Genomic DNA, 25,864 nt, shown 5'->3' with positions numbered 1-25,864 from the left:
GAAAGAGTTCCTGTGTGCTGGGGCACCTGGGTGGCTCAGTCGGTTGAGTATCCAACTTTACCTCAGGTCGTGATCTCATGGTTGTGAGTTCAAGCCCTGTGTCGGGCTCTGTGCTGACAGCCTGGAGCCTGCTTCGGATTCTGTGCCTCCTTTCTCTGCCCGTCCCCCACTCATGCTCTGTGTCTCTCTCATTCATGCTCTGTGTCTCTCTCTCAAAAATAAATCAACATTAGAAAAATTAATAAAAAATGTTTCTGCTTCCTAACCTAATTTACGAGCTAGGGAAAGTTGATAACATGTTGAAATCACAGAATTTCCAATAATACATATATTCATTTATAATGGCTATTTTTCAGAAGTTTTGCTGAACACCTAATATGTGTCTAATAATTGGTATGTGGGAGAGTTTTCTGTTAAAGTTATGGTTCTTTTGTGTTCTCTATTCAAATACTATAATGAAGAAACTCTGGGTCAGTGGAAAAGGGAAAAAGGAGCTTGTCAAGATAACCTGTAGAAATTTGTAGTGTTCAGGTTAGCTTTGATCTTTCAAATACTTATCTTTGTCACTGTTGTCGAACCTGGTAGGTATTCAGAATGTCTTCTAGTAACCACAGTCACTGGATGACTAACATACATTTCCTTGCAGGGTAAATATTTCAACATCTTTCCCAAAGATTCCTAGGAGAGCAAAACGCAAAGATAGTAGAAAGGGGAGGTCGAGCATTATTTTTGTGTCTGCTAATGAATTTTTAGGTCTGTTCTAATTTTTCTTAAGCTCTAGACACGCATTAGTGCTTAATTTGTGGTTATGCTAACCTAAAGGTGCCATTGATTTTAAAAAATTAATGTCTATTTAGCTGTGTTTTTTTTTCACACATTGCCAGTATTTGAATCCAGCTTTCAGTCATCCTGTGCTCATATCCAGTACATCCTACTGTTTCCTCTGTTTTTAAAATACATAGCATATTGTTCAAAAAGAACCACAGTTGTATCAGCTGCGAATGCAAGGATTTCTAAGATTTACCAATGCAGGGTCTTTAAAATTTTGCTACTTGATTCACAAGCATACATTAATGATTTAAGATTAAGTATAGTCTCTTTAGTTCCTTTTGTCAGTGAGGTAGGATTTAAATAAATGAATCCTACTTTTTTTTTTTAAGTTTTATGAAAAGAACTTAGGAGTATGAAATCTTGATGATGTTTGAACTATAAGGCTTCCAACTATTAGTTCTTTAAGTTTCATCAATAGTAAAACTCTTTGCTTTAAATTAATACTGAAACCTTACAAATCATTACTATTTTATTTATCCATCCTTCCCTAGCTTTATGGAGGTGTAGCTGAGAAATAAAATTGTAAGATATTTAAAGTGTAGAGCGTGATGCTTTGATATATACATATACGTTGTAAAAGGATTCTGCTATGAAGTTAATTCACACATCTGATTTTAAAAGTATACAATTCTAAAGCCTGATTGGAAGACATGAAGTGTTCACCTGAAAATAACAAGCTAAAACTGCTTTTGTAGAGAGGGCTTAAAAAACAACAAATAAAATGGATTGTTCACCTGTATCGAATTAACATACACCCTCTGATCCTTCTGGTAAAGAAAAATTGATACAGGTCCATAAATACCCAGGGCAGAGTGATGTGGTGGTCAGCGGGTGGAGTAGGAGAATGGGCAAAATGGGCAAAGGGGAGTGGCAGGTCCAGGCTTCCAGTTGTGGACTGAGTAGATCACAGGGATGAAGGGGACAGCCTAGGGGATATAGTCGGTGCTATTGTAATAAGGTTCTATGGGGACAGAGGAGTAGCTACATGTGCCGTGAACATAGCATAACATGTAGGCTCGTCGGATTGCTGTTGTACACCTGACGCGAGTGTGACGTTATGTGTCAGCTACACTTAAAAAAAATTACCTAGAAAGTAAAGAAATTAAAATGACATCATCTGGGGTGCCTGGGTGGCTTAGTCAGTTAAGCGTCCGACTTTCGCTTAGGTCATGATCTCGCGGTTTGTGGGTTCGAGCCCCGCGTCGGGCTCTGTGCTGACTGCCAGCTCAGAGCCTGGAGCCTGTTTCAGTCTGTGACTCCCTCTCTCTCTGACCCTCCCCTGCTCACGCTGTCTCTCTCTCTCTCTCTCCTAGAAATAAATAAAAATATTTAAAAAAATAAAAAAATAAATAAATAAAATGATATCATCTGAACTACGTGTACCATTGAATCCCAGCAAGACTCTCAGTCTTTGTCCAGAGCATACTCTGGACTTGTTTCTTGTTCTTTGCTTAAATCAGGTATGAAGAAAACCAGGATCTGACTTAAAAGCATTTTAGGGCTTTGGTCATTAAGGTGAAATTATGAAGGCTTTCAGTGAACTTGATATGTAATATTTGGCTTATTTTTAGGACTTGGACAGAATGCCTTGGGCTTGACTTTGGGAACCACGGCAGCTACTTCAACTGCTGGCAACGAAGGCCTTGGTGGTATAGATTTTAGTAGCTCATCAGATAAGAAGAGTAAGTAACGTCCTATTTTATGTCCTTATAGTAACTTAAATTCCTGGGTCTGGAGGATTGTTAAGTACATATTAAGTAGTAAAGTTTTGACTTTTAAATTTGTTTGTATTTTATTTCCCAAATTGTTCATGTAGTGTGTGTTTGAGTTTATTTTTATAGAAAACTGAGATTTGTATGTGCAGATGTCTTAGGTAGCCATCTTCACGCGTAGATTGATACATATTCTTAAGTTGGGATCACGAACGCATAGTTGACACCTGAATAACACGCTTTGAACTGTGCGGGTCCACTTATCGTGGGTTTTTTCCAATAAGTAGCCGTACTGTAAATGTGTTTTCTCTTGCTTATCATTTTCTTAATAGCATTTTCTTTTCTCTAGCTTCTCTTACGGTAAGAATGCAGTATATAATACACGTAACATAAAAAGTGTGTGTTAATTGTTTACATTATTGGTAAAGCTTTGGGTGAAAAGTAGGTTATTAGTAGTTAAGTTTTGGGGGAGCCAAAAGTTATATGTGTATTTTCAACTGCCTGTGAAGTTGGCACCCATTCACCCCTGTGTTGTTCAAAGCTCAGCTGTATTGCTTTATAACCTATTCTTCCTCATGTGTTCTGTCAGAAGCATTGGTCAATTCAGTAATTCTTTAGAAATATTTTAATGCAACTTAATATCAGTTTTGTGAATGGATATATCATTAGTCAGCCATCATTCTATTATTAACAATTTGTTTTTAGGTCTTCTGGGAAGTATCACTGTATTGGCTATCCTTACAGGGAAAGGCAGCATACTATTGTAATTTAAAGATGTACACTCGAGCTGAAATCGCCTGGGTTCCGAGCTGCTCAGCTATTCACAAGCTCTGAGACCTTACTCAAGTTATTTGTCCCTCTGGGCTTTAGTTTCTTTATCTGTAAAGTGGGGCCAAAATAACAGTACCTACTTTGTCATGTTGGTTTGAGGACATTACTTTCATAAAACTTCAGCAGAACCAGGCGCTTAGTGAATGCTGTCTAGGTGTTTGCTGTTACAAATTTTCAGTTAATTTTTTAGGACAAATACCTAGAAGCTGAATCATTAGAGAGAGAGACAGTTTTAGAAACTCTTAGTATATGTTGTGAAATTACTTTCTAGAAAGGTTTTACCAATTTATTTCCCACCAGCCAGTATGAAAATGCCCTTCCCGCTCTGCTTCTGCCAGGCTGAATATTCTTTTTAGAAATTGTCAATCCACATTCATTTTCAAAAGTGTTTTAGTGTTGTTGGTCCCACGTATGTGATTTTTTTGTTTTGTTTTGCAATGTCTCTTCTGCCTCTGATGCAAACACGCTCCACTAGGGTATATACATGCATATTGCATTAAAAGCCCCAGAAGGATCTGAAGTGCGGTAACGGATGAAGGTGTAATTTACACTGTGTCCATATGTGAGAACTTTTTGTTTTGGACATGGTTTTTATTGTAAAGAGATACCATGGTGAAGTACTATCCTAAAAGTTGGCAAAATCTTTTTTTTTTTTAAGTTTATTTTTATTTTGAGAATGAGAGCACACATGCGCAGAGCTGAGGTAGGGCAGAGAGACAGGGAGAGAGAGAATCCCAAGCAGGCTTGCACTCCATCTGCCACACAGTAAGGTCATGACCTGAGCTGAATGCTTAACCAGTTGAGCCACCCAGGGGCCCCAGGCAAAATCCTTTTAAATTTAGGAAATTTAGGATTATTTTTCTTTGACTGAAAATTGACTAATTTATAAACGTAGGGGTCTATCTCTTGTTTTTACTTAGTTTTCTTTGTAGCAACTTAGCAACTTTCTAAGATATGTAGAAAAAACCCTAGGTATTTTATTTAAGCAGCTTGTTTTTTTACTCAGCCAGAGCAGCTGGGTCCCCTCCAACTACTTTTATTCGTGAAACTGCTTCCCTCTTTATTGTACTTGCTGTCAGGCTCCATGTGAAAGAGCTGAGTGAGGCAAAGGGGTAAGAGGAATGCAGGGAGTTAATCTCCCCTCTTTTCCCCTGCCCTCCCCCCTGCATCTTACTCTCATACCTGAGTGAGAATTGAACAGAAGGAAGCGCACGGGACTTCATGTACCCCATCTAGTTCCCTTTACTCTGCTGTTCTGTGTCGGGGGATTCTGTTTTCACCTGAAGGATTTCTCTGCCTTTCTGTTAGCGGTATCAGTTCGCCTGGACCTGCGTTACTGGGTTGAATCGGGTGAAGAGTGCTAGGAAGCAAAGTTCTGTGAGGAGGGGCAGCCTGGAGCTAGACCGCCAGGTGAGGATGAGCTGAGCCCTTTTGAAGAACCGCTGCAAGACCAGCGTAGCTACACGACAGCAAGATCGGATTCCGGAGGTCACGAAGGGCCTTGGGTGCCACGTTAGTTCAGGAGTTTAGTATTACACGGAGGACAGTTGAGACCTACCGGGGCTTTGTTGTGGATCGTGTGACATGAGAGCTGTATTTGAGGAAGAGTGTGAAGCCGGCCCTGTGGGGGAGGAAGTGCAGGCGGGCGAGGACCGGCGCGGATCTAGTAGGAGGCTGTTCCAGCAAAGGGAGACCGAGTCAGGGACCCTCGCAGGCTGAAACAGACCGGGGTTTTATAGATCCGGGCTTGTCTGTATTCAGATTCTGTCTCTGTAAGAAAAGGGGAATGTCAAAGAGCAAAATAGTGCATTTATCAATAAAAAAGTTGAACTATTTGGGGGAAAAATTAAATCTCTGCTTTCTATTACTGTGTCTCGCCAAGTTGGAGACCCCCATCTGGAGGACGTGGGCACCAGCTTCAGAGAGGTTCCACCATGAAGGAGAAGAATCTTAGAATCTGTAAAATACAAAATATGGAAAGATAAATTATAGTTGGATTAAAGAGGCGAACAAAAGAAACCCCATGGACGAAGGCAGAAAGTAAATAACAAATTGGGATTAAAATGCCTGATTTCTAGATGCTTATATTTTCACATTTTAACCTCTGAAATTGAGATGCATCTTAAAATTAGGATCTAATTTTAGAAATACACACATGAAATATATGGGACAAAGAATTAAATAATGTTGAAATAGCTCTTAGAAGCGGTAAGAAAAATACCTCAGAGAGACACAAATAGCCTGAATAGGCTGTTTACAAAAGGAGAAATATGCTTCTCTAACATTTGAAGTATTTTACTTAGACCTGTCAGAAATATGAATTTGGTTTACAATTAAGTGGCCTTTTCCACTTAAATATGGGCATCGATCTTTTTTTAAAACCTGTTCATTGCTGAGAGTCTGATGGAAAAGGTACTTTTTTTTAAGTTTATTTTTCATTTATTTTGAAAGAGTGAGCGTGAGCAGTCTAGGGGCAGAGGGGAGGAGAGAGAGAGAGAGAGACTCTTAACTGACTGAGCCACCCAGGCAATTTGGAAAAGTACTCTTATTCATAACAGTTGGGAGGATAAATTGGAACAGTTGTGTTAAAGGGTCAGTTCGATAATACGTCAAAGGCCTTCCTTGGAATAATCTTTGACCTATAAATTCCTCTTTTTTGAATACAAATAAAGTAGTGAACAAGTATTTGTAGATAAATACATTGACTGTAGCAGCATTGTTTATATAGTGAGATCTCATGTCAACAAGAGGGTTGGGCACAAAGGTTCTGTTACAACGACATCATCATATTTTATGGTCATTTACAGTCATGTTAAGTGATGTGGAAAATGCTCATAACATGTTGAGAAAAGGTGTTGAAATATCACTTCTAGCAATCCTGACTGCTTTTAAAAATGTGTGTGTAAGTGCAGAAAAAGACTGGGAGGGGACCCTTGAAGTTCTCCGGTGGGATTAAGTGTTGTGTGTGCCTGTATGTTTTTAAATAAGCTGTCTTACTTTATAGTGAGAAATCTTGGAAAAGTGGAAAATAAGTCACTGCATTTTGCTGAAGGAATATTTTTACTTTTCTACTTCTATAGATATATGCTAGTAATGATAACTAGGAAGTAGGGGTCATTAGTGAGAAACTTGTTGCAATATCTGCATACGTTGAAGACTTCATTTTTAAAAAGTTTGCTGCTTTCATAAAATATCTAGAGACGTTCAGGTAATCTGACATATTTTCATATTCTAACCTAAAAAAGTGTCAAGTAAAACTTTCAGGAGTTAAACTGCTAGGCAGGAATATTTTTTTGGAAGACCATTGGAAGAGGAAGATTCTTGCCCTTGAATGAGATAGATACAGTCAGCTGCATTACTGTCTGTTTATGTGTACACACACATCTCCGTAACATGCCATAACATGCCGCGCTGCGATTCTAGTTTGTGATAAGTCATGACCTCACGATTCTAGTTTGTGATAAGTCATGACCTCACGTGCTATTTAAGAGGCAGTCTAAGAAATGCTGAAGTTTCTGTTGATACCTTAGTTTGCATTAAATTAAAACTTCTATTTGGAATGCATTGTTGAATGACCTGTTTTTACATGAAGCTTCTTGAATTTTCTAGGTGATAAAACAGGAACAAGACCAGAGTAAGTTCACAATTTAACTTTTAAAATATTTTAATTGAGTTTTATTGAGTAAATCGTAGACAGATAGTATGGTTGGAAGTAAATGAAACCATATAGGCTTCTTTTTCTTTGAAAAATTCTTTAATCTGCTTTTGTCAAAAATAAAATAATAAACCTATGCTCTGGAAAGATGATGGGATGGTCAAATCTTCAATTTTTAATCATTTGGAAAATTTATAACTGATTCTTTCTGGAACACTTTATGCCCAATTTGATATATAACACCCCTTTTCTGTGAGTTACTCTACCAGTACCGTTTATTTTCTGATGACGAGGAGGGAATAGAGCCTCCACACACATCATATGTTTCAAGAGCATGGTTTTTACTACCACTTGTTTTTTCTCACCTAATTTCTACATTAAATGAAACATTTATAAATGAATGATCAAGTTCATGCCTTCAAAACATCTTGTGTATATTTTAGTCCTGTTACATAAATGAGGAAGCTGCAAGAGACTGAGGTCGGCCTAGGGTTATAGCAAGGAATTAGTAGCAAATCTGTGGTGAAATTTCCCTGATGATTACATTGCGGCATGCCAGATTTCACTCATTCCTATCCTTCTTAAATATTTGTGATTCCCTTAAGCTATTCCTCAGTCTTACTTTGTTGAACAACAAATTGAAATTCTAAAATAAAGTAAAATACAGTGAGCATTCCATTATGAGAAATTTTGTAGACTCTCTGTAAAGAATCCTTTACTATTTTTGAACCGAATGAAATGACACTCATAGAATTTTTGAGCTGGGGGAACTTAGTTCAATATTTAATCTGTTGTAATTTCTAAATTTTTTCTTAAACATTTAGTCAAATGCATTTATGTGTATTTAGAATAGATGCCAGTCTGTTTTAGAAAAGATATCTCCGCGTCAGGTGAGTTGTTCAAAGTTGTTTTAAAGGTCAGGAAACTTATAGTTCTTTATAAAGAGCTTTGAGATCATTCATGAAATATATAAATGGGGAATATTTGCTTTATTTTCTTCTCTCTCAACATATACTCTAGTGGAACTCAGCGCCAGCTGTTTATAACCTCAATGGCTTTAATAAATCTGTGGCATTTCTCTTAGGGATAGTAAAGCACTGAAGGATGAAAACCTACCTCCTGTCATCTGCCAGGATGTTGAAAATCTCCAGTAAGTGTGTCACACATTAGATAAATCGTATTGAAGAATGCTAGAATGTATTTTAGGAGGAAACGTCTCTTCCTCTTAAACGTTTTAACTTGGGTAAAAATGTTAATATTTTTATAAACTAGAGAGAAAGCAGAAAGCAGGAATTAAATTCTTGTTACTGTCATTCTGAAAAAAGCATATGAATTGTAGTTGAAGTTTTAATTTTTCCTTAAAACACTAGAACTCTGACCAACCTATTGTAAATGTACTTTTTTTCTGTAGGAAACCAAAGGTGTATTTTTAAAAAATTTAGTTCTATGTATCTTTTTAGGAAATTTGTGAAGGAACAGAAACAGGTACAGGAAGAAATTAGTAGAATGTCTTCGAAAGCAATGCTTAAAGTACGAGAAGACATCAAAGCTCTGAAGCAGCTTCTGTCCCTGGCTGCCAGTGGATTGCAGAGAGACACTCTCAGTATTGACAAGCTGAAAATAGAAACTGCTCAGGTAAACTAACGTACCGTCATTTTAGTGTGCAGTGTTGTTCTGCCATGTTTTTTCAGATGAAACCGCTCTTATATAAACTTTAAGACTTAACTACATACAGCTCGTACACTTGTAAGTTGCTGCGGTAAAATAGTTACTAATTTGTATTGAGTGCTTACTATGTATGAGGTTTTGTTTTCTTTTTGTTGTTTTTTTTTTTAGTTTTTATTATTGAGAAAGACAGAGCACAAGGAGGGGAGTTGCAGAGAGAGGGAGAGAGAGAGAATCCCTAGCAGACTCCGCACAGCACAAAGCCCAGTGCAGGGCGTGAACCCACGAACGGGGAGATCATGACCTGAGCTAAAGTCAGACCCTTAACCAACTGAGGCCCCCAGGTGCCCCATAGAAGGCAGTATTTTAAGCAATTTATATGAGTCCAGTTTAGTTTTCATGGCAGCTCTATGAGGTAGGCACTCTTATCTTCCTTATGTAAATAAGACAACGGGCAGAGAGCTTTGTTAATAAATGCAAGAGCTTGGTCTCTCTGACCCTGGTTGGTAACCCAGCTCTAGAGTTGATGCTCCTAACTAGTTGGCTTTTACAGAGTGTCCGCTGGCTAAATTGCTATTATAAAAGCTAGACAGAGTGTTTTTTATTTTTTTATTTTTTATTTTTTTTAAAATGCTTTATTTATTTCTAGGAGAGAGAGAGAGAGAGAGAGACAGCATGAGCAGAGGAGGGTCAGGGAGAGAGGGATTCACAGACTGAAGCAGGCTCCAGGCTCTGAGCCGGCAGTCAGCACAGAGCCCGACGCGGGGCTCGAACCCACAAACCGCAAGATCATGACCTAAGCGAAAGTCGGACGCTAAACCGACTAAGCCACCCAGGCGCCCCCAGAGAGTGTTTTTTAAAAGCCTGTCAGTGGTTAAATAAAAACTGTATTATGCTTTGTAAATATTAAATATATATAAATATATATATATTTTGTACATATATAAAAATATATATAGTTTTTACTTACTTTGGAGGGGAAGAATGATGGTAAGTGATTTACTTTTGTTTTCTATTTCACAATTACAAAATATACTTGATTTGGTCATGGCTGTCTAGAAATCTTTCCAAAAGTTTTCCCTCATCTTAATGAGCTTTATGTGATAGGCCTTTTTAGTGCTATGCTCTTCATAAATGAAGTGATAATATTAAGTAAAAATTTTAAAGGTGCTTATGTGTCTTTTTTTATTGAAATATGATTGACATGACACTATATTAGTTTCAGGTGTGCAACAAAGCAATTCAATATTTATTTATATTGCAAAAATGACCATAACAAACCTAGTTAACATCTACCACCATACTTAGTTAAAAATCTTTACCCCTTGAGATGAGAACTTTTTTTTTAAGTTTATTTATTTTTGAGAGAGAGAGCAGGGGAGGGGCAGAGAGAGTGGGAGACCCAGAATCCGAAGCAGTCTCCAGGCTCTGAGCTATCAGCACAGCGTCTGATGCAGCGCTCGAACTCATGAACCATGAGATCATGACCTGAGCCAAAGTCGGACGCTTAACCAACTGAGCCACCCAGGCTCCCCAAGATGAGAACTTTTAAGATCTATTCTCTTAGCAACTTGCAAATATATTACCTATAGTGACTGTGCTGTACATTACATTCCCTGGTCTTATTTTAAAATTAGAAATTTGTATGTGCTTATCTTTAAGTCAACTATTGGTGAATACTTTTGTGATATTTTTAATGAATGTGTGTTACTAAAGTAGCTGTTTTAAAGTATGATGTATAAAAGGAATTCAAAGCCTTTGTGTCTGCTTTCAGATTTCCAGGTTGCCTACACACTTTGGTTAAATACAAATAAAATATTCTCCCGTATTTCTTTTTAACTTATTTCTTCTGTATATAACAGATAGGTATGTATATGTCATCTTTCTAGGAGAAAGAAAATGTTAGTTATGATTTTAGACAGTGGAGAATGATTAGACTTTGATTAAACGTTACATGAAATCACAGATTTCATATGTGAAATGTATGAAATTATATGGAAAGTTTATTAGCACAGTAGTAGAGGAAGCAAACTCAGGAAGAGAAATGAATGCTATAACGAGATCTGTTGCAACTTTAGTACTGGATGATTCCATTCACACATATTCAGACTACTACTTATGTACTAGACTTGTTAATAGTCCTTCAGAGATAAAAACACAACCCCAAAGGTACGAAAAGACTACTGGGGTGAATGAAATCATGAAAGTTTGGGTAGAATATAACGGTGGCAGATGAAGAGTCAAAGAGCTTCCTTAAGGAAAAGTCCTCCGAGCCGGGCCTAGAAAGTTTTATAGGTGATGTCAAAGAAATTTGATATAAGCTTGGTTTATTTCTAATTTACAGGAATTTGTGATCTACCCACACTTCAGTGAATTATCAATTGGAAAAATATTCTGAGTCCCTTAGCGAAGTAGTTATCAATCTTTAACCCCAAACTCTTTTCTTCATAGAAAGCCTTTTTGGGAAATAAAGCAATTCTGAGGTGAGGAGCAGAGTTGTGATTGCAAAGACCAGAGCCTTATGGAAGCAAAGTCTTTTAAATACCTCATTTTTAGGGGTATATAACTCAAGAGTTTAAATAAGAAGTGTAGTTAAATTTCTTTTTGGGTAGGGTAGGTGCCAAATGGTTTGTTGCGGTTATATTGCTGAGTCCATGGAGTCAGTGAACATTTTTAAGGATCTATTATACACAGAGCACTTCAGCAGAGGCGTTTGGGATCAAAAGACATAGGATATACCAGGGAGAGTAAGTTAAATCAGTTCGGTACTTACTATGTTCTAGGTACAAGGTATGATTGAGGCACAACAGCCTCAAGTGGGCACTTTTAAAAAATGTTTATTTTGAGAGAGTGTGTGTGTGCATCTTTGCACAAGGAGGGGAGGGGCAGAGAGAGAGAAAGAGAGAGCGAATCCCAAGGAGGCCTTGCACTGTCAGCCTAGAGTGGGATGTGGGGCTTGATGTCATGAATCATGAGATCATGAATGTCAGGAGTTGGACATTTAACAGACCGAGCCATCCAGGTGCCCCTTAAAGCATTTAAATAATAGCAGTCTTTTGCTGTGGATGAATTAACTTCACAGATTTTACAGAAGTCCATAGTTCCTAAAATAGATAAGCAGCTCATTATAAATTTATCATAAAGTTTGTTAAGAGTGTACTTTGTCTTTGGAAAGAGGTTTTGGCAACTTGTCAGACGGGTTAAACACGACACGTTCTCAGAGCAGGAGAGTGGCAGTGTTTGAAGTTTCAGTCCAGAGATCATAGGTGTTTTTAACCTGGCTTTTAACTGGTCAATTTTCTCTTCTTTCTTTCTTTTCTTTCTTTCTTTCTTTTTTTTTTCTTTCTTTTTAAACCTCTGATCTATTAGGAGTTAAAGAATGCTGAAATAGCTTTAAGAACCCAGAAAACCCCACCTGGACTCCAACATGAAAACACCGCTCCCGCCGAGTAAGTTGCTGGACTTTCTCATGTTAGGAAAGCAGAACAGTACACCGTCCAGGCTAAGGGTTTGTGGCTCATTATGTAGCAGGCCTGGGTTAACAAGCCCTTGACGTGGATTTCTCCTTTTAATTCTCATAATAACCCTAAGAAAGCAGTTCACGATCTTCATTATCAAAGGGTAAGTGATGGCTAAGATGTGAGCTTTTAACCAGTGTTACGCAGTTACACTTTATTTGTAAGTTATGTAGAGGGCCTTTTCCACTGTTAAATTTTGCAGGCAGTAGATATTTTTACCAATAAGGACTTTTTAAAGATAATTTTATGATAGTCCCTTCCTTAAACAGGGCATTCTGGAAGTAGTTTAACCCTTTTACTTGTTTGCATAGCTTTATTCACACAGGTAATAACTCATCAGAAAGAGCAATTAGAAACTGTAGAAAAGTTAAAATAAAAAACATCCACCTGCAGTCTCATCACCCAGGATGTGTATCTGTCTAGTTGCCAAGTGATTTCTATCTTGTCTCTTCATATCCTTTCACGTTGCTAGAGCTAATAACTAACATTTGTCAGATGCTCACCATCGGCCACGCAGAGCGCTTAGCACCTGACATACTTTATCTCCTTTTCCACAAAACCTCTACAGCGGTGACCGTCCCATCTTCCAGATGAAGGGCCTGAGGCCTGAAGGGTGGTGGAGGTCTGGCTCCTAGTCTCTCGCTCTTTTTTTTTCTTTTAACTTTTGATGGTGATATAATTTCAGACTTAGAGAAAAGTTTCAAGGATAAAACAAAGATTTCCCATATATCTTTTATCGAGATTCCTTACGTGGTAATGTTTTTACTATATTTGTCTTGTTCCCTGCTCTAATATACATACATATTTTTCTCCCTGAACAGTTTGAGTTCTTTGCAGACAGATGCCCTTTATGCTAAAGCACTTCAGGTGTATTTCTTAAACCATAAGAACATTCTGTTACATAACCACAGTTCAGTGATCAAAATCAGAACATTAACAAGGACAGTCTTACTCTTATTAGCTTATTCAGATTAGCATGGGCTGTGCTTCCTTGCTGAACATCCTCTAGTAGTTTATCCTTCTTACTCTTCATCTGCCGTCAGAGCTAGTTTTGAAATGGGGCGAATTCTGTCATTTTCCACTGCAGAAAGCTTTCGTAGTTGCCCATTTCCTACAGAATTACATTCAGCATGCTTTGTATACGATTCAAGGTCCCTTTTATTTATCTGGCATTCTCTGGTTAAATTTAGCAGAATAGTAGTAGTAATTACATGCTCTTTCTGTGGACACCAAAGTGTTTTTAGGTTATAAATACAAGGACTGTAAGTACTTGTAAAATCTGGTTGACAGTTGCACTTTTTAAAACTTTTATTTTGAACTTATTTAGACTTACAGAAAATTTGCAAAATTGATAGTACAAAGAACTTCCTTATATCCCTTACCCTTCTTCCCTTACTGTTAAAATACTGTGAAACCACAGTATAATTAAGAAGAATAGGAAATTAACATAGATGTATTAATCAAGCAGCAGAACTTATTTAAATTTTACTTACTTTTCCACTGATATGCTTTTTTTCTTCCAGGATCCTGTTTTCCACAAATGTACTTTTTCTATTCTAGGTTCCTGTTCACTTCGCATTCAGTTATTTCTCCTTAATCTCTCCCAGTCTGTTAACAGTTATTCATAATTTTGATACTTTTAAAGCATAGAATGTTATTTTGTAGATTATTTCCTCATTGGGGTATTTCATGATCAGAGTAAGGATGTACATCTGTTTTTGATAAGTTGGTAACTTAGAAGTTTTGGTTTTGGTTTCAATAATATGTGTGCCATATCATTATGTCCTCAGACTAAGTCAAAGGCCCTACTTATATGGGGGTATATAATTATTTACTTGGTGTTTGGAATGCAGGGAAAATAATATTTTGAAAATTTTGACCTGACTTGGTAAATGTTTTTGTATAGCTACTTCAGAGTCTTGGTGCAGCAGTTTGAGGTCCAGCTTCAGCAGTACAGGCAGCAGATTGAAGAACTAGAGAACCATCTTGCCACTCAGGCAAATAACTCCCATATAACCCCTCAAGGTAACATGCTTTCTGTGGTGTGGTGTGGTTTTGTTGTCGTTGGTTTTTTTGATAGTCCTGGGTTTTGGTCAGAGAGAGGTTAAGGTGTTTTTGCATCATATTCTAGGTAACAGCTAGTAGTCATCTTCAGCTGGTGTAAGACAATTTCCTGAAGGCTTTGATGAGATCTTTGTTCTCTATAAATAGAAAATGCTTTGTTATGAACTGTCAGGATGCTGACCAAGGCAGAAGTCTCAGGGTCTTCTCCCTTCCCCCAATGACTGATTCAGACACCTGCTCTCAGTCAGCTCACTGTGCTTTCTTCTCGTAGTCATGGCAACGCTGATATAGTTTGTTGCCTTCTACACTTTTAGTACCAAAGATTGAAGTCAAGTCCTAGAAAAATAATACTGATTATGTTACATATATGTTTGTGTGATAATATAATTTTCTTTTATAGATTTGTCAATGGCTATGCAGAAAATTTATCAAACATTTGTAGCTTTAGCTGCACAACTTCAGTCTATTCATGAAAATGTGAAGGTAAGTTTTCATTACCAGTTCACGTATCTGTATATCTAGACCCAAGTGAAGTATTCATTTGCAGAGCAAAAGCATTCATGCTCCGTATGGGAGTAGCTAAAATTGCATACAAGTGAAGAAGACTAAAAATAATCCCTAATCATGCTCAGATGCAGTCACAGATAATATCCATTGTTTTTTCAAAAAGAGCCAAGTGTTCTATGCAATTAGCTATTTTAACTTTCTTTAGTAGTATATCGTAAACAGTTTTCTGCGTGGATACATATTTCTTCAACATCATTTTAATTAGTTACGTAGGATTTCGGTGTACATATGTGCGTAGTTTCCTTAATCCATCCTGTTGTTGGACGTTTAAGTTGTTTCCATCTCTTTACCACTATAAACAGCACTACAGAAAAGAAACCTCAGTAGCAAAAGTATTTTGTGCTGCTTTAATTTTATATATATGTGTGTGTGTATATATATATATATACACACACACATACATATATTATTTTATTTTATTTTTTTCAAAAGAGAGTGTGAGCAGAGGGAGGCACAGAAAAGGAGACAGAGAATCTGAAGCAGACTCCAGGCTCTGCGCTGTCAGCATAGAGCCTGATGCAGGGATTGAACCCACAAACTGCGAGATCATGACCTGAGCCAAAGTCAGAGGCTTAACCAACTGAGCCACCCAGGCCGCCCCTGCATATGTTTTAAATACTTAATTAGTTATCAAATGTTTACAAGATCTGTCTCTTGTAAATACAGGGAAAAGTTTGTGTTTATTAAATAATATAAATAAAATATTTTGTCACTCAATATTTTGAACCTTGTGTAATGTTAGTTTTTAAAATTTTAGTGAAATGTTAAATATACTTTTTCCAACTGGTTAGGCAAATATAATTAAACTGTTTCTTGGGGTTATGTACAGTCAGAAAACAACCTTTAAAATTCAAAGCATCCAAACCTGAGTCTGATATTAACTGTAGAATAGAGTTTGAGATTACCATTATTTTTATTTTTATTTTAATCTGGTACATGGTAATAGATTTTTTTTTAAGTTAGCCATTTAAATTGTAACATTTAAAAAAATGTTTATTTGAACATTTTGAGAGTGCAAGCTGGAGGGGAGCAGAGAGAGGGGTTGAGACAGGATCTGAAGCAGGCTCTGCGCTGACGGTAGAGAACGCGGTGTAGGATCGTGACCTGAGCCCAAGTTGAATACTTAACCGACTGAGCCACCCAGGAGCCCCATAAGTTACACCATGTTTGACTGAGCCACCCAGGAACCCCATAAATTACACCATTTTAAAAATGAGCATACTTTGGATCTTTTGCTTTAACATATTTAAAATTCTAAGCCAAAATTTTAAGTTTTAAAGGAAGAATTTTCTTGAAATAAGTTTATTAAAGTGCTAAAGATGATTGTTGGTACTTTTCTTTCTTTTTTTCTTTTTTTTTTAAATTAAATTAAAATTTTAAAATTTACATCCAAGTTAGCATAGAGTGCAACAGTGATTTCAGGAGTAGATTCCTTACTGCCCCTCACCCACGTAGCCCATCCCCCCTCCCACAACCCCTCCAGCAACCCTCTGTTTGTCCTCCATATTTAAGAGTCTCTTATGTTTTGTCCCCTCCCTGTTTTTATATTATTTTTGCTTCCCTTCCCTTATGTTCATGTGTTCTTTGTCTTTAAGTCCTTATATGAGTAAAGTCGTATGATATTTGTCTTTCTCTGACTAAGTTTGTTTAGCATAATACTCTCTAGTTCCATCCACGTAGTTGCATCTGTTGGTACTTTGAAGTCTGTGTGTTCTACAGATATTTTTCCCTTAATTTTTATTATGAAAGTTTTTAAGTATACACACACATAAAAGGAAGGGCACTGTTGTAGTGAATGCCCAGGTACCGTCTTTCAGCTTCATCCCGTATCAAGATGTCAGTTTCCCACCTAGGGATGCTTTTTCCCCCTGGAACATTTTAAAGCAAATTCTAGACATATTATTTGTAAGTAAACATGCTTTTTCAATGGCAGTTTTTCCTCTCTGGTATTCTTTTTTTTTGTAATGTACGTTCCCAGGAACCAAAGGATGTTCCATGATCAGATTTGCTATGTTGCCAGTTATTATCAGTTGAATTTAGTGACCAAAGTATAATTTCTAGTATAATTTCGTTTACTTACAGAAACCTCACAAGAGGTGGTTTTCTGTTTTTGATCCTTTTGTATTGTTTTTCATGAGATAATCTGCTGAAGTGGGCTTAAACTACCCAAGCCAGCCAAGCCTCAAGGACATTAACAAAATTGGACATTTTATCAATTAGCTTCTATAAATCAAGGCTAATATCTGTTCTTTTTTCTTTTTCCCCCTTAAACCAATTGTCTTTTCAAGTCTCTAAGGCAAGTCATTGTTTTTCAGTATCTGAAGCAGAACAGAAATTTATGGGCTATTAATGCCAAACATTATGGGTATGTACATAAAATTACACAGAGAAAAGAGGATGGATTGGGGGGGATCAATTCTAATAAAATTCGTTCTTCTGACATCACATACTCTGCTTCTGACTGCATTTCCCTCAGTTTTCAGTTCTTGGCAGGCCTGCTTCAGTACATTATAGAGGTAGGAAAGTTTGGAACCAGAACCTCAAATACTGACATCCACACAAAAGGGGATGATAACTTTTAAATACTGTAAATAGCAGTAAGATTTCTAAGTGTCCTACCGGTTAAGACCAAAAAGACAGTACTGCTCAGAATGGTAGGAAATCTGAAAATTCTATATATTTTTAATAATTTTCTTAAATTTTCTTTTATTTCTGAGAGAGACAGAGACAGCATGAGCAGGGGAGGGTCAAAGAGAGAGGGAGACACAGAATCTGAAACAGGCTCCAGTCTCTGAGCTAGTTGTCAGCTAAGAGCCCAACGTGGGGCTCGAACCCACGAACCGTGAGATCATGACCTGAGCTGAAGTCAGATGCCCAACCCACTGAGCCACCCAGGTGCCCCATAAAATTCTATATCTTTTTAAAAAGTTGTTTAAAACTGATCAAAATTAGATTAAACCCTTAATGAAAGTATTTAATAATTCTGATATTAATTAATGGCTTTAATCAAGGCAGATGCTGTATTGGGTGAACCAGCCCACTTGATGAACTTGGTAATTTTTCTTTCTTACTCTGAAATTATAAACTCACTCTCCCCCTCCCCATTTGGTTATGCAAGCTCAACATGAGTCATTCTCATGGTACAATAGTGAAACAATATTGATAAAGTGAAAACCCTTTTTATACCCTCCAAGCTCTCTTTGCTGAAGTCACTTATTTTAACATGTGTCACCTATACCTTTTAAAGAAGGCATTTGACATATATGTAGTACATGTTTTTAGCTTTTTGAATCAAGAGGTTGGATGTTAGCTTGGAAACAATTATAAAAAAAGTAGGGTGTTGAAAATGGAATTTTACATATTACTGGCTGACTCAATTTAAAGAGGGCCTCATGAAGCCAGAATATTTTAGGCAATTTACTGTAAAGCTGTGACAAAATTAGGGAAGAAAATACTCTAGAGCGATAGAGCTTGCGGGCATCACTTTGCATTCCATGCATTAACAGCGCTGTGATCTGCACCTCAGGGGGAATGTCTAGTATCGGCAGTGTCTTTGATCTTCTTATTTCCTACTTAGATATTCCCGTATTACCGGAGTCAACACTGAACCTGATTAACCCTTTCTTTTTTCTTTCCTTTAGGTGCTAAAAGAACAGTACCTTGGCTACAGGAAAATGTTCTTGGGAGATGCTGTAGATGTGTTTGAAGCCAGGCGAGCAGAAGCCAAGAAGTGGCAGAACGCACCCAGAGTTACTACTGGACCCACCCCTTTCAGCAGCATGCCAAATGCGGCAGCCGTTGCCATGGCTGCAACACTCACACAGCAGCAGCAGCCTGCTACAGGTCTGAGTGCATTCAAGTTATAGCTTCTTACTGTTAAAATGCAGAACCTTTATGTGCATTTTTATAAGTCTTCCTTTTGTGTGAGCACTGAAGAAATTTCTATGAGTAGCTATTCCAATACAATCTAAAAGTGATGATGGACACAATTATATACCTGATAAAAAATGCAGGGTAGTCTTAGCAATAATTATTCCTCAATTAGATATTGAATATTGTGAATTACTTACTGTTATTTGCTGTATTGCTATAAATGCCCTTTAGAACATGGTGTTTCACTAACAAGTTACATTTAAGAATAACACATTCTGAAATTGTGATTGTATCCTTTATTGTTTTAAAGTCAAAGATAATCCAGCCATTGTTGCATTTCTCACATACGATACTGATAGATGGTGCATTCTTGTGTCCTCATACATAGTGCTTACAGAGGGCCCACATGTAGGGTGAAGTACATTATGGCCGAAGGCGTGTTGAAGGTCAGTTGGCTGTTTTTATGTATAATGACTGGAAACAATACAGGTTCTCTTAACCAAGTTTGGACGAGAGTACGTGCTAGAATTATTCGTACCTTTTCAGAGTGAAAAGAGCAGGAGCAGGAAAAAGGTGATTGAGGCGCTGGATTGCACGTTAAGAAGTGGGAGCTGGGCAGCTGGGCAGGTGAGGAAAGTAACTGGTGAGGCCCTAGACAGGAGGTGATGGGGGCCTGTGGTTTAACTCCGCTTCTGACAAAAGAAACATTTTTGTGGTCTAGTTCTGCAGTTCGGAGTTCGGGCTGTGTCTTTTGGAGATTGTTGTCTTTACTCCTAGCCTCTTTTTTGTCAGGCTGCAAGTATGACAGAAAACAGTCTCCGTGGATATTGAGTTTTTACTCATTCAGAAATTTTTGAGTAATGCTTCTTATTATCCTATCGCATGTGTCTTTCTGATAGTTCCATTAGTCCGCTAGTAAATTATGATACATAAAGTAAAAACACAACAGACGTATCTAGATTGCACTTAGGCTGCCTCTACTAGGGAAGCATTCTCTGGTTTTCACTACTGGCAGTTCAGAAATTGTTCTTCACATTTGGAGATGACAGAATTGACTTACCATCAGTGAGTGGCTGGTGATTGGTTCCATGCCACATCCTCCACATTCCGTGGCTGGACCCATGTGAATAGTGGCTCACAGTGGCACTATTGTACTAGTTCTCTAGCTGGCTGGAGTGTAGGATTCCTTTACTGACTTGATACTGAATCCTACTGATTCAGTATAGGAATCAGTCCTATAATTATGATTATTAGTTCTCTTGATTGTTTAACCAGCTAATCCAACCAACATAGTACCGATTTACTTTTTAGAGTCAGCATTAATCCTAAAATAGATCAGATAAGCATGGGTTTTGGTTAAGTGTCCTTTAAAACATAAGGGATTTCCATTTTAATAAAAAGTCAGTTATTTAAAATGTCATGGTATAGCTGAATTTTATATTCCAAAATTTGAAGCGAAAATTGAAGCAAAACCACTTGTCAGGGTTATTGTTGCATTTTGTTTTTTTGTGGGTTTTGTTTTTTAATCTTTTATGTAGACGGTCTTGAGGTTTGTAGGTTTTCACTCATACATTTTGCGCTCATGGGCATATGAAGATGTATGTTCATTCTATAAATACGAGTGCCTACTACGTGCTAGGCTCTGAGGATACGAAGGTAAACGATACGAGCTGAGTATGGTGTTTGCTCTCTGTGGCGGTGGAGAATGTTCGCTTCATTTAGACTCATCATCTTGAGGAGCCTCTGCTCATTTAGTTTTATCTGTGACTTTTGCCAGGCTTCAGGGAACCCGACTGTTTTCTATGGTCCCTGCAGTTTTGAAGCCCCTATAAGGGCTTCTCCGTTTTCATTTTGAGTTGTGTGGATTTTTAGAATTGAGAAGCTAAACAACAGTGATCACAGTTTTGCTTTATGTCTTCTCTTTTTCCTTCTGTTTCTTTGAAGGCCTTCCCAGCTCCCTCGCGCATTCCTATATGTATTTTGCAGTCAGAATGTTCGCCATTTTAGCCCTGTCACCACTGCAGCAAGATGGATGAGGCCCCTAGATTCAGCCCGTTGAGAAGTTGCTTTGTACCCACTCAGTGACTTCATCTTTTTGTCCTGTGACTTTGGGGATATCTTTTGTTTTTTAAGTGCAAATAATTTTAAAGACCACCTAATTCAGTTAGGTAAGGCTTGTGTGCTGTTGTCATGTACCACTGTTGATCTGTGCAAGATCTGAGTTGTCAGGGGATTTGCCCTTAGTTGCATATGGATTCTTCATTAATGTAAAAAATGCAGATAGCTTCTTAGGCTGCTACCTTCCGAAGGTGGTTTCTGCACAGTCTTTCTTGGAGGTGGAGGTATGGATTTTAGCGACTTCTTAACTTTGGTGTTTTTTAATGAAAAAAAAAAAAAGATATTAGGCCTGCACGATTTATGGTTATTGCTTCTGATGGCTGAAGAGAATTGATGAAAACCAGGAGGCTAATTACGTATGAAATAAGCATCAGTACATGGATAAATGACACATTAGTAGATCTTGAGTACACTTGTCCATCAGTGCTTTTGAAGCTTCTTAAAAAGCTGAAGACATTTTACATTAGGATTATCAGTATAATTTTAACTTAGGATAGATTGTTTTAAGCTAATGTGCTGGGATTAAGTTTTGCTTTTGTGTTTTGACACTTTTAAAAGTTCTTGATGTTTACATAATAAGATGATTCTCATGTGACTTAGCTGCTATTTTCAAGGAGAGCTGAGACATTTTGTTAGGAATTCCTAATTTCTAGCTTTTAGTGTAGGTTTGGACATTTAAGATGTAGTGTTAAATAGGAAACGTTAAGTATTTCATTTTAGTTTTCTTGGAGTTTTGTGGTTTTGTTGTATTTAACAACCAAAGGAACATTCCCCATTAAATCAGTAAGTAAAATTTTTCAAATTAGGGGAAAAGGCATTTTTTGTTTTTAAGAAAAATTATTTTTAAAAGATGACCTAGGAAGAATCATACTAATTACATTAGGTATTTTGAGTAATTACTGAAAATTATTAAAAATTTTTAGCACTTTAGTCCATTTCCTGTGAATGCGGTTTTACTTTTAAGAAAGTAGAATTTATTCTGGAAAATATGAATTACAGTGCTAAACTTGATTTTGTTGTGTGTGAATATGTTAGACGGTAACTTTTGTAAAATGTTACTCTACATGAAGATTTCACTTTGGGCAATTATTGGGATATATTACTACTAACTTGGTTTTATTTATGGAACTAAGCCTCTCATCGAATGACTATTCAGATTTTGAAGATAGATTTCTTGAATTGTTTACGTGACTTTTGCCTGAAGGATTTAGATTCTGCTTTCTAATAGTGAAACTAATTTATATGGTGGCCAGAGTGTAATATATGCTAATACTTTGGCATGGAAGATATTTATCATGAGTTTTTAATATTAAAAAATGTTATACATTTGCCTACTAGTTTTATAAATGATGTTGCCTTCAGAATTTGTGTGAAGGTACCAAACTCAAAGTATCATGTACCTGTTGTGCAATGGAAAGTCTTGTCATTGTCAGAGTTCTTGATTTACCTATATTCTGAATATTGATGATTAGGGTTGCTCTGAAAAACAGACCCACACACAACAAAAAGCACGTTATTTGAGTAACTCTTAGGACTTGTAGGGTTGAGGGCTGTGGTGTGCGTTATTCTCTAGGGTCTTCCACCAGCAGTGCCTCCTATAAACATGTGACGCTTAAGTCTCTCAGTGTTACAGAAACTGGACGTGTGTTTTCTACGTATTACTTTTGTTAGAAATAAGAAAGTGATGTGCTTAGTTTCTTTTTCCTGTAGTAACATTTTACAAAAGAGCTGCTAGGCAGGTATTTTATTCTCAAATTGATCTCAAACTGGATGTAAAAATTTAAATCTTTTTTTAATTTATTTTTTAATAGTAGTATAAGAACTCTGGCTGCTATCAGTTCTCACTCTTTACTTTCTGGGTAGAAGCTATTTGAAAAGTCCAGTTTCTGTCCCAGTGTAGCAAAATACAGTTCCTCAGTTTTCTTTTTTTTTTTTTAAGCTTTGTAATTTCACACTACCTTTTGAATATACAAACCTCATTCTTCATTGAACAACTTGAAGGCTTTGCTTTTTTTGAAGAGTTTAAATTTCAATCTGTATGTTACTTTGGCAGTTCCCTCAACTTTGAGATGCACTGATCACTGTGCTTGAAAAAGACAAGACTGAAGATTGTACTATGAGATTTATTGAGTAATTTTCATAAATTATTTATCAAATGAGAGATTTTTAGATTTTTGTATTCTGCTTAGTTCAAGAACAAAAAGTAGTTAAAAAGAGAGGCTAGTGAGTTTGATGCTATTCTTGCCAAACAAACTCAGCCAAAATCTTTAAAGTAACGAATGGGAAAAGGATGACTAATTGTTCTGCATCTGAGTACATTTTCCAAAATGTTGGAAAGAAACTTCTGAATTGAAATCTTGAATGTATTGAATCTGTCAAGGTACACAGCGGTGCCTTTGTAAATGTTCATCATTTTATTTAATCAGGTGATAAGTGGTGTAATGTAGCAGAGCTTAATAATAGATCAATTATCACTTTTTGTGAACAAGTTGGAATTGTCATGTTACTGTGTAATTGATTTGCTTTAAAATGAACAATAAATTTAATGAAATAAAACACTGTCTTGTTTTTTATCTATTTATTGTATATATCATATTTCATATAAAAAGTGATGCCTAGTTTTTTGGGTACTTACTCTTATGAAGTAACATGATAGTTTTGCCACGTTAGTGTCAGTCTCTGATCAGTTGAGACTTGACTCTAACGATGAGGAGCTTGTTTTAAAAAGAAAAAAAGTAAAAACCTTTACTGATTACACCAACTAACTTTATCAGAAAACGGTTGGGGGAGACCTGAAATCATTCTAGAAATAAAACTAAAAGACAATACATTAAAGATTTCAAATTATTTAGTAGGTTAAAATAACATCTTTCAATGTGCTAAGCCTCTTTTAATTGCCTAGTATGAACAGGTTACTTAAAAACCAGTTTTGTTTTTGGTTTCTTTTTTTTTTCTTTTTGTCGTGAGGTTAAATCAGGCAGGGGAGACATCCTGAAAACTGACTTTTAGCAAATAGAATTTGTTAAAATTAATCACTGTTTATTTAAAAAATAATTTCATAAAGAAATTTTAATCCTGAAAGAGTAAGGCAAATTTGTTTTTTTTCCCCCCCATTTTTTTATTTTATTTTTTATTTTTTTTTTTATACCAGGGCCACAGCCATCTCTGGGAGTTAGTTTTGGAACACCATTCGGCTCAGGTATTGGCACTGGCTTGCAGTCAAGTGGCTTAGGTTCTTCAAACCTTGGAGGTACACTTTAACTTTTCTAATATTGCCTTGGACTATTATTCATTTGAGTTGATACCAGTCTGTAAAAACTTTCTCAGAGGGTCTGCTATTTTGGTAGTGAAAAACAGTTCTCCAGACGTAATCAGTGCTTTCCGGTCTTAGATTTAGAACTTGGATCATTTCATCTTCAGTGAATAGTAAATAAAAAAGAGTAGTAAAATTGATCGGTAGGGACATTCCTATTTTCAAAGCAATAGGGTAAACTACGAACTTGAAAATTACTTAGTGTTAATAAATTTAACTTTAAAAAAATCAGTAGTCCTATTCACATCATTTTGGAGTCCAAACTGCATCTGGACATCTAATCATTATCTTCTTTTTCTGTAAATGAACACTTTAAATGGGAAAATAATGTTATTATAAATTGGACAGCTCAGCTTCTGTCTTTTCCTAAGCACTTTGGGCATATTTGCCTTTATTCATACTTGTAAATACATAACAATTAATAGTTTTATAAGTTAACTCTAGTAAGGTAAGTCTTCTGCAAATCATCATGCTAAATATAAATGTATTCACCGTTCTGTGGTGTGGGTATTAGATAGTAGAGTGTATTTTGACGAGCATATTGTCCTGTAATGAGTAGATTATTTCCACTAAAATGTATCATCAAAGGAGTGAAAGCCTATGAGCAATCAAGGTGAATCCAGTGGACTCTACTGGAATTGCTACGATTATGGTAGATAGTATATTTCCTATAATCTATATAATCCAGTTTGCCATCATATTTCTTAGTGTTATATAGGCCATAATACTGTCAGACTCAGTATTGTAGATAAACTACTGCAGACCAGCCTAAGGAGAATTTGAATTTTATTTTTAGAGCACTTGACTTTTAGGAGAGTGGAAACAAGTCTTTCAGTACTTAGCAGAAGCTCCTCTTGAACTTCATATGACAAACAGTATTTGTTTATTTAAATTATGACTAGTACTATTAAGAGAAGAAAAATGACCTCCCACTCTAAATTTCTCGGTTGTTGAATCGGCTGGTATGCGACGGGAGCCTGCTGTTACTGAGTAGATTTAATGTGATTAACTGTTTTGTAATTAAGCCGTTTTTCAATAGTAGAGGTTCTTAAGTGAAAAGGTTTTGGTAAAAAGGAGAGTAAAGTTGTCCTGTGGTACTTGGTGTTTAAATTGTTGTGCATGTCATGCTTATGAATTTAGTCAGTCTTTTTTTTCAAAATGAAATAACCCTAAGTAGATGTGTCTGTATCTGCTTGACCTGACACCATATTAGAGTGGTCACTAAGATTTCTAGTCAGTTTGGGAGAGAAAATACTAATATGATCTTGTTCTTTATAAATTACCGATTGGTCTGAAATTTAGTCTAAACAGATAAAAAATGTTTATTTCAGAATTAATCTGATTCTTCAAAAGTCTGATGCAAAAGAGTAACTAGCAGGTTTCTGTAATAGCACTGTATTTATTAGACCTTTGATAATTTTAGGTTTTATTTGTCAGTATCCTTTGATCTGTGTTTTACGTACCATTGTGTATTTCTCTATTACCCTTTCACTAGGATTTGGAACTAGCTCTGGTTTTGGATGCAGCACGACAGGGGCCTCCACATTTGGATTTGGAACAACAAATAAACCCTCAGGAAGTCTTAGTGCAGGTTTGTGTGTCTGTGGCCTGAATTTCAGGCAAACTTAAAGATGCAAATTATTTAATTTAAAAGTATAATTACTGTTATTTCCCGTATCCAAAAGCAATCTCTGATTCAGTTTCTACCCCTCCCCCC

The 25,864-nt window shown here is 36.6% G+C and overlaps 1 protein-coding gene across 3 annotated transcripts in view; it reads left to right on the top strand.

Annotated features, from left to right (window-relative positions):
• NUP58 (nucleoporin 58) overlaps positions 1 to 25,864 on the top strand; it is a 54,081-nt gene that overhangs the window by 12,529 nt on the left and 15,688 nt on the right. For all 3 annotated transcript variants that reach the window (XM_077745344.1, XM_077745342.1, XM_077745343.1), the window contains exons 6-15: positions 2,403 to 2,513; positions 6,984 to 7,008; positions 8,114 to 8,179; positions 8,490 to 8,664; positions 12,064 to 12,143; positions 14,119 to 14,237; positions 14,677 to 14,759; positions 18,485 to 18,686; positions 23,986 to 24,084; positions 25,643 to 25,738. In XM_077745344.1, the coding sequence (XP_077601470.1) occupies positions 2,403 to 2,513; positions 6,984 to 7,008; positions 8,114 to 8,179; positions 8,490 to 8,664; positions 12,064 to 12,143; positions 14,119 to 14,237; positions 14,677 to 14,759; positions 18,485 to 18,686; positions 23,986 to 24,084; positions 25,643 to 25,738 (1,056 nt within the window). The remainder of the gene's footprint in view (positions 1 to 2,402; positions 2,514 to 6,983; positions 7,009 to 8,113; positions 8,180 to 8,489; positions 8,665 to 12,063; positions 12,144 to 14,118; positions 14,238 to 14,676; positions 14,760 to 18,484; positions 18,687 to 23,985; positions 24,085 to 25,642; positions 25,739 to 25,864) is intronic.

Source organism: Crocuta crocuta, unplaced genomic scaffold, assembly GCF_008692635.1.
Source record: "Crocuta crocuta isolate KB4526 unplaced genomic scaffold, BGI_CrCroc_1.0 scaffold258, whole genome shotgun sequence".
Lineage (NCBI taxonomy): Eukaryota > Metazoa > Chordata > Mammalia > Carnivora > Hyaenidae > Crocuta > Crocuta crocuta.
The sequence above is the reverse complement of the archived record's forward strand: the minus strand, read 5'-3'. Positions and strand labels throughout refer to the sequence as shown.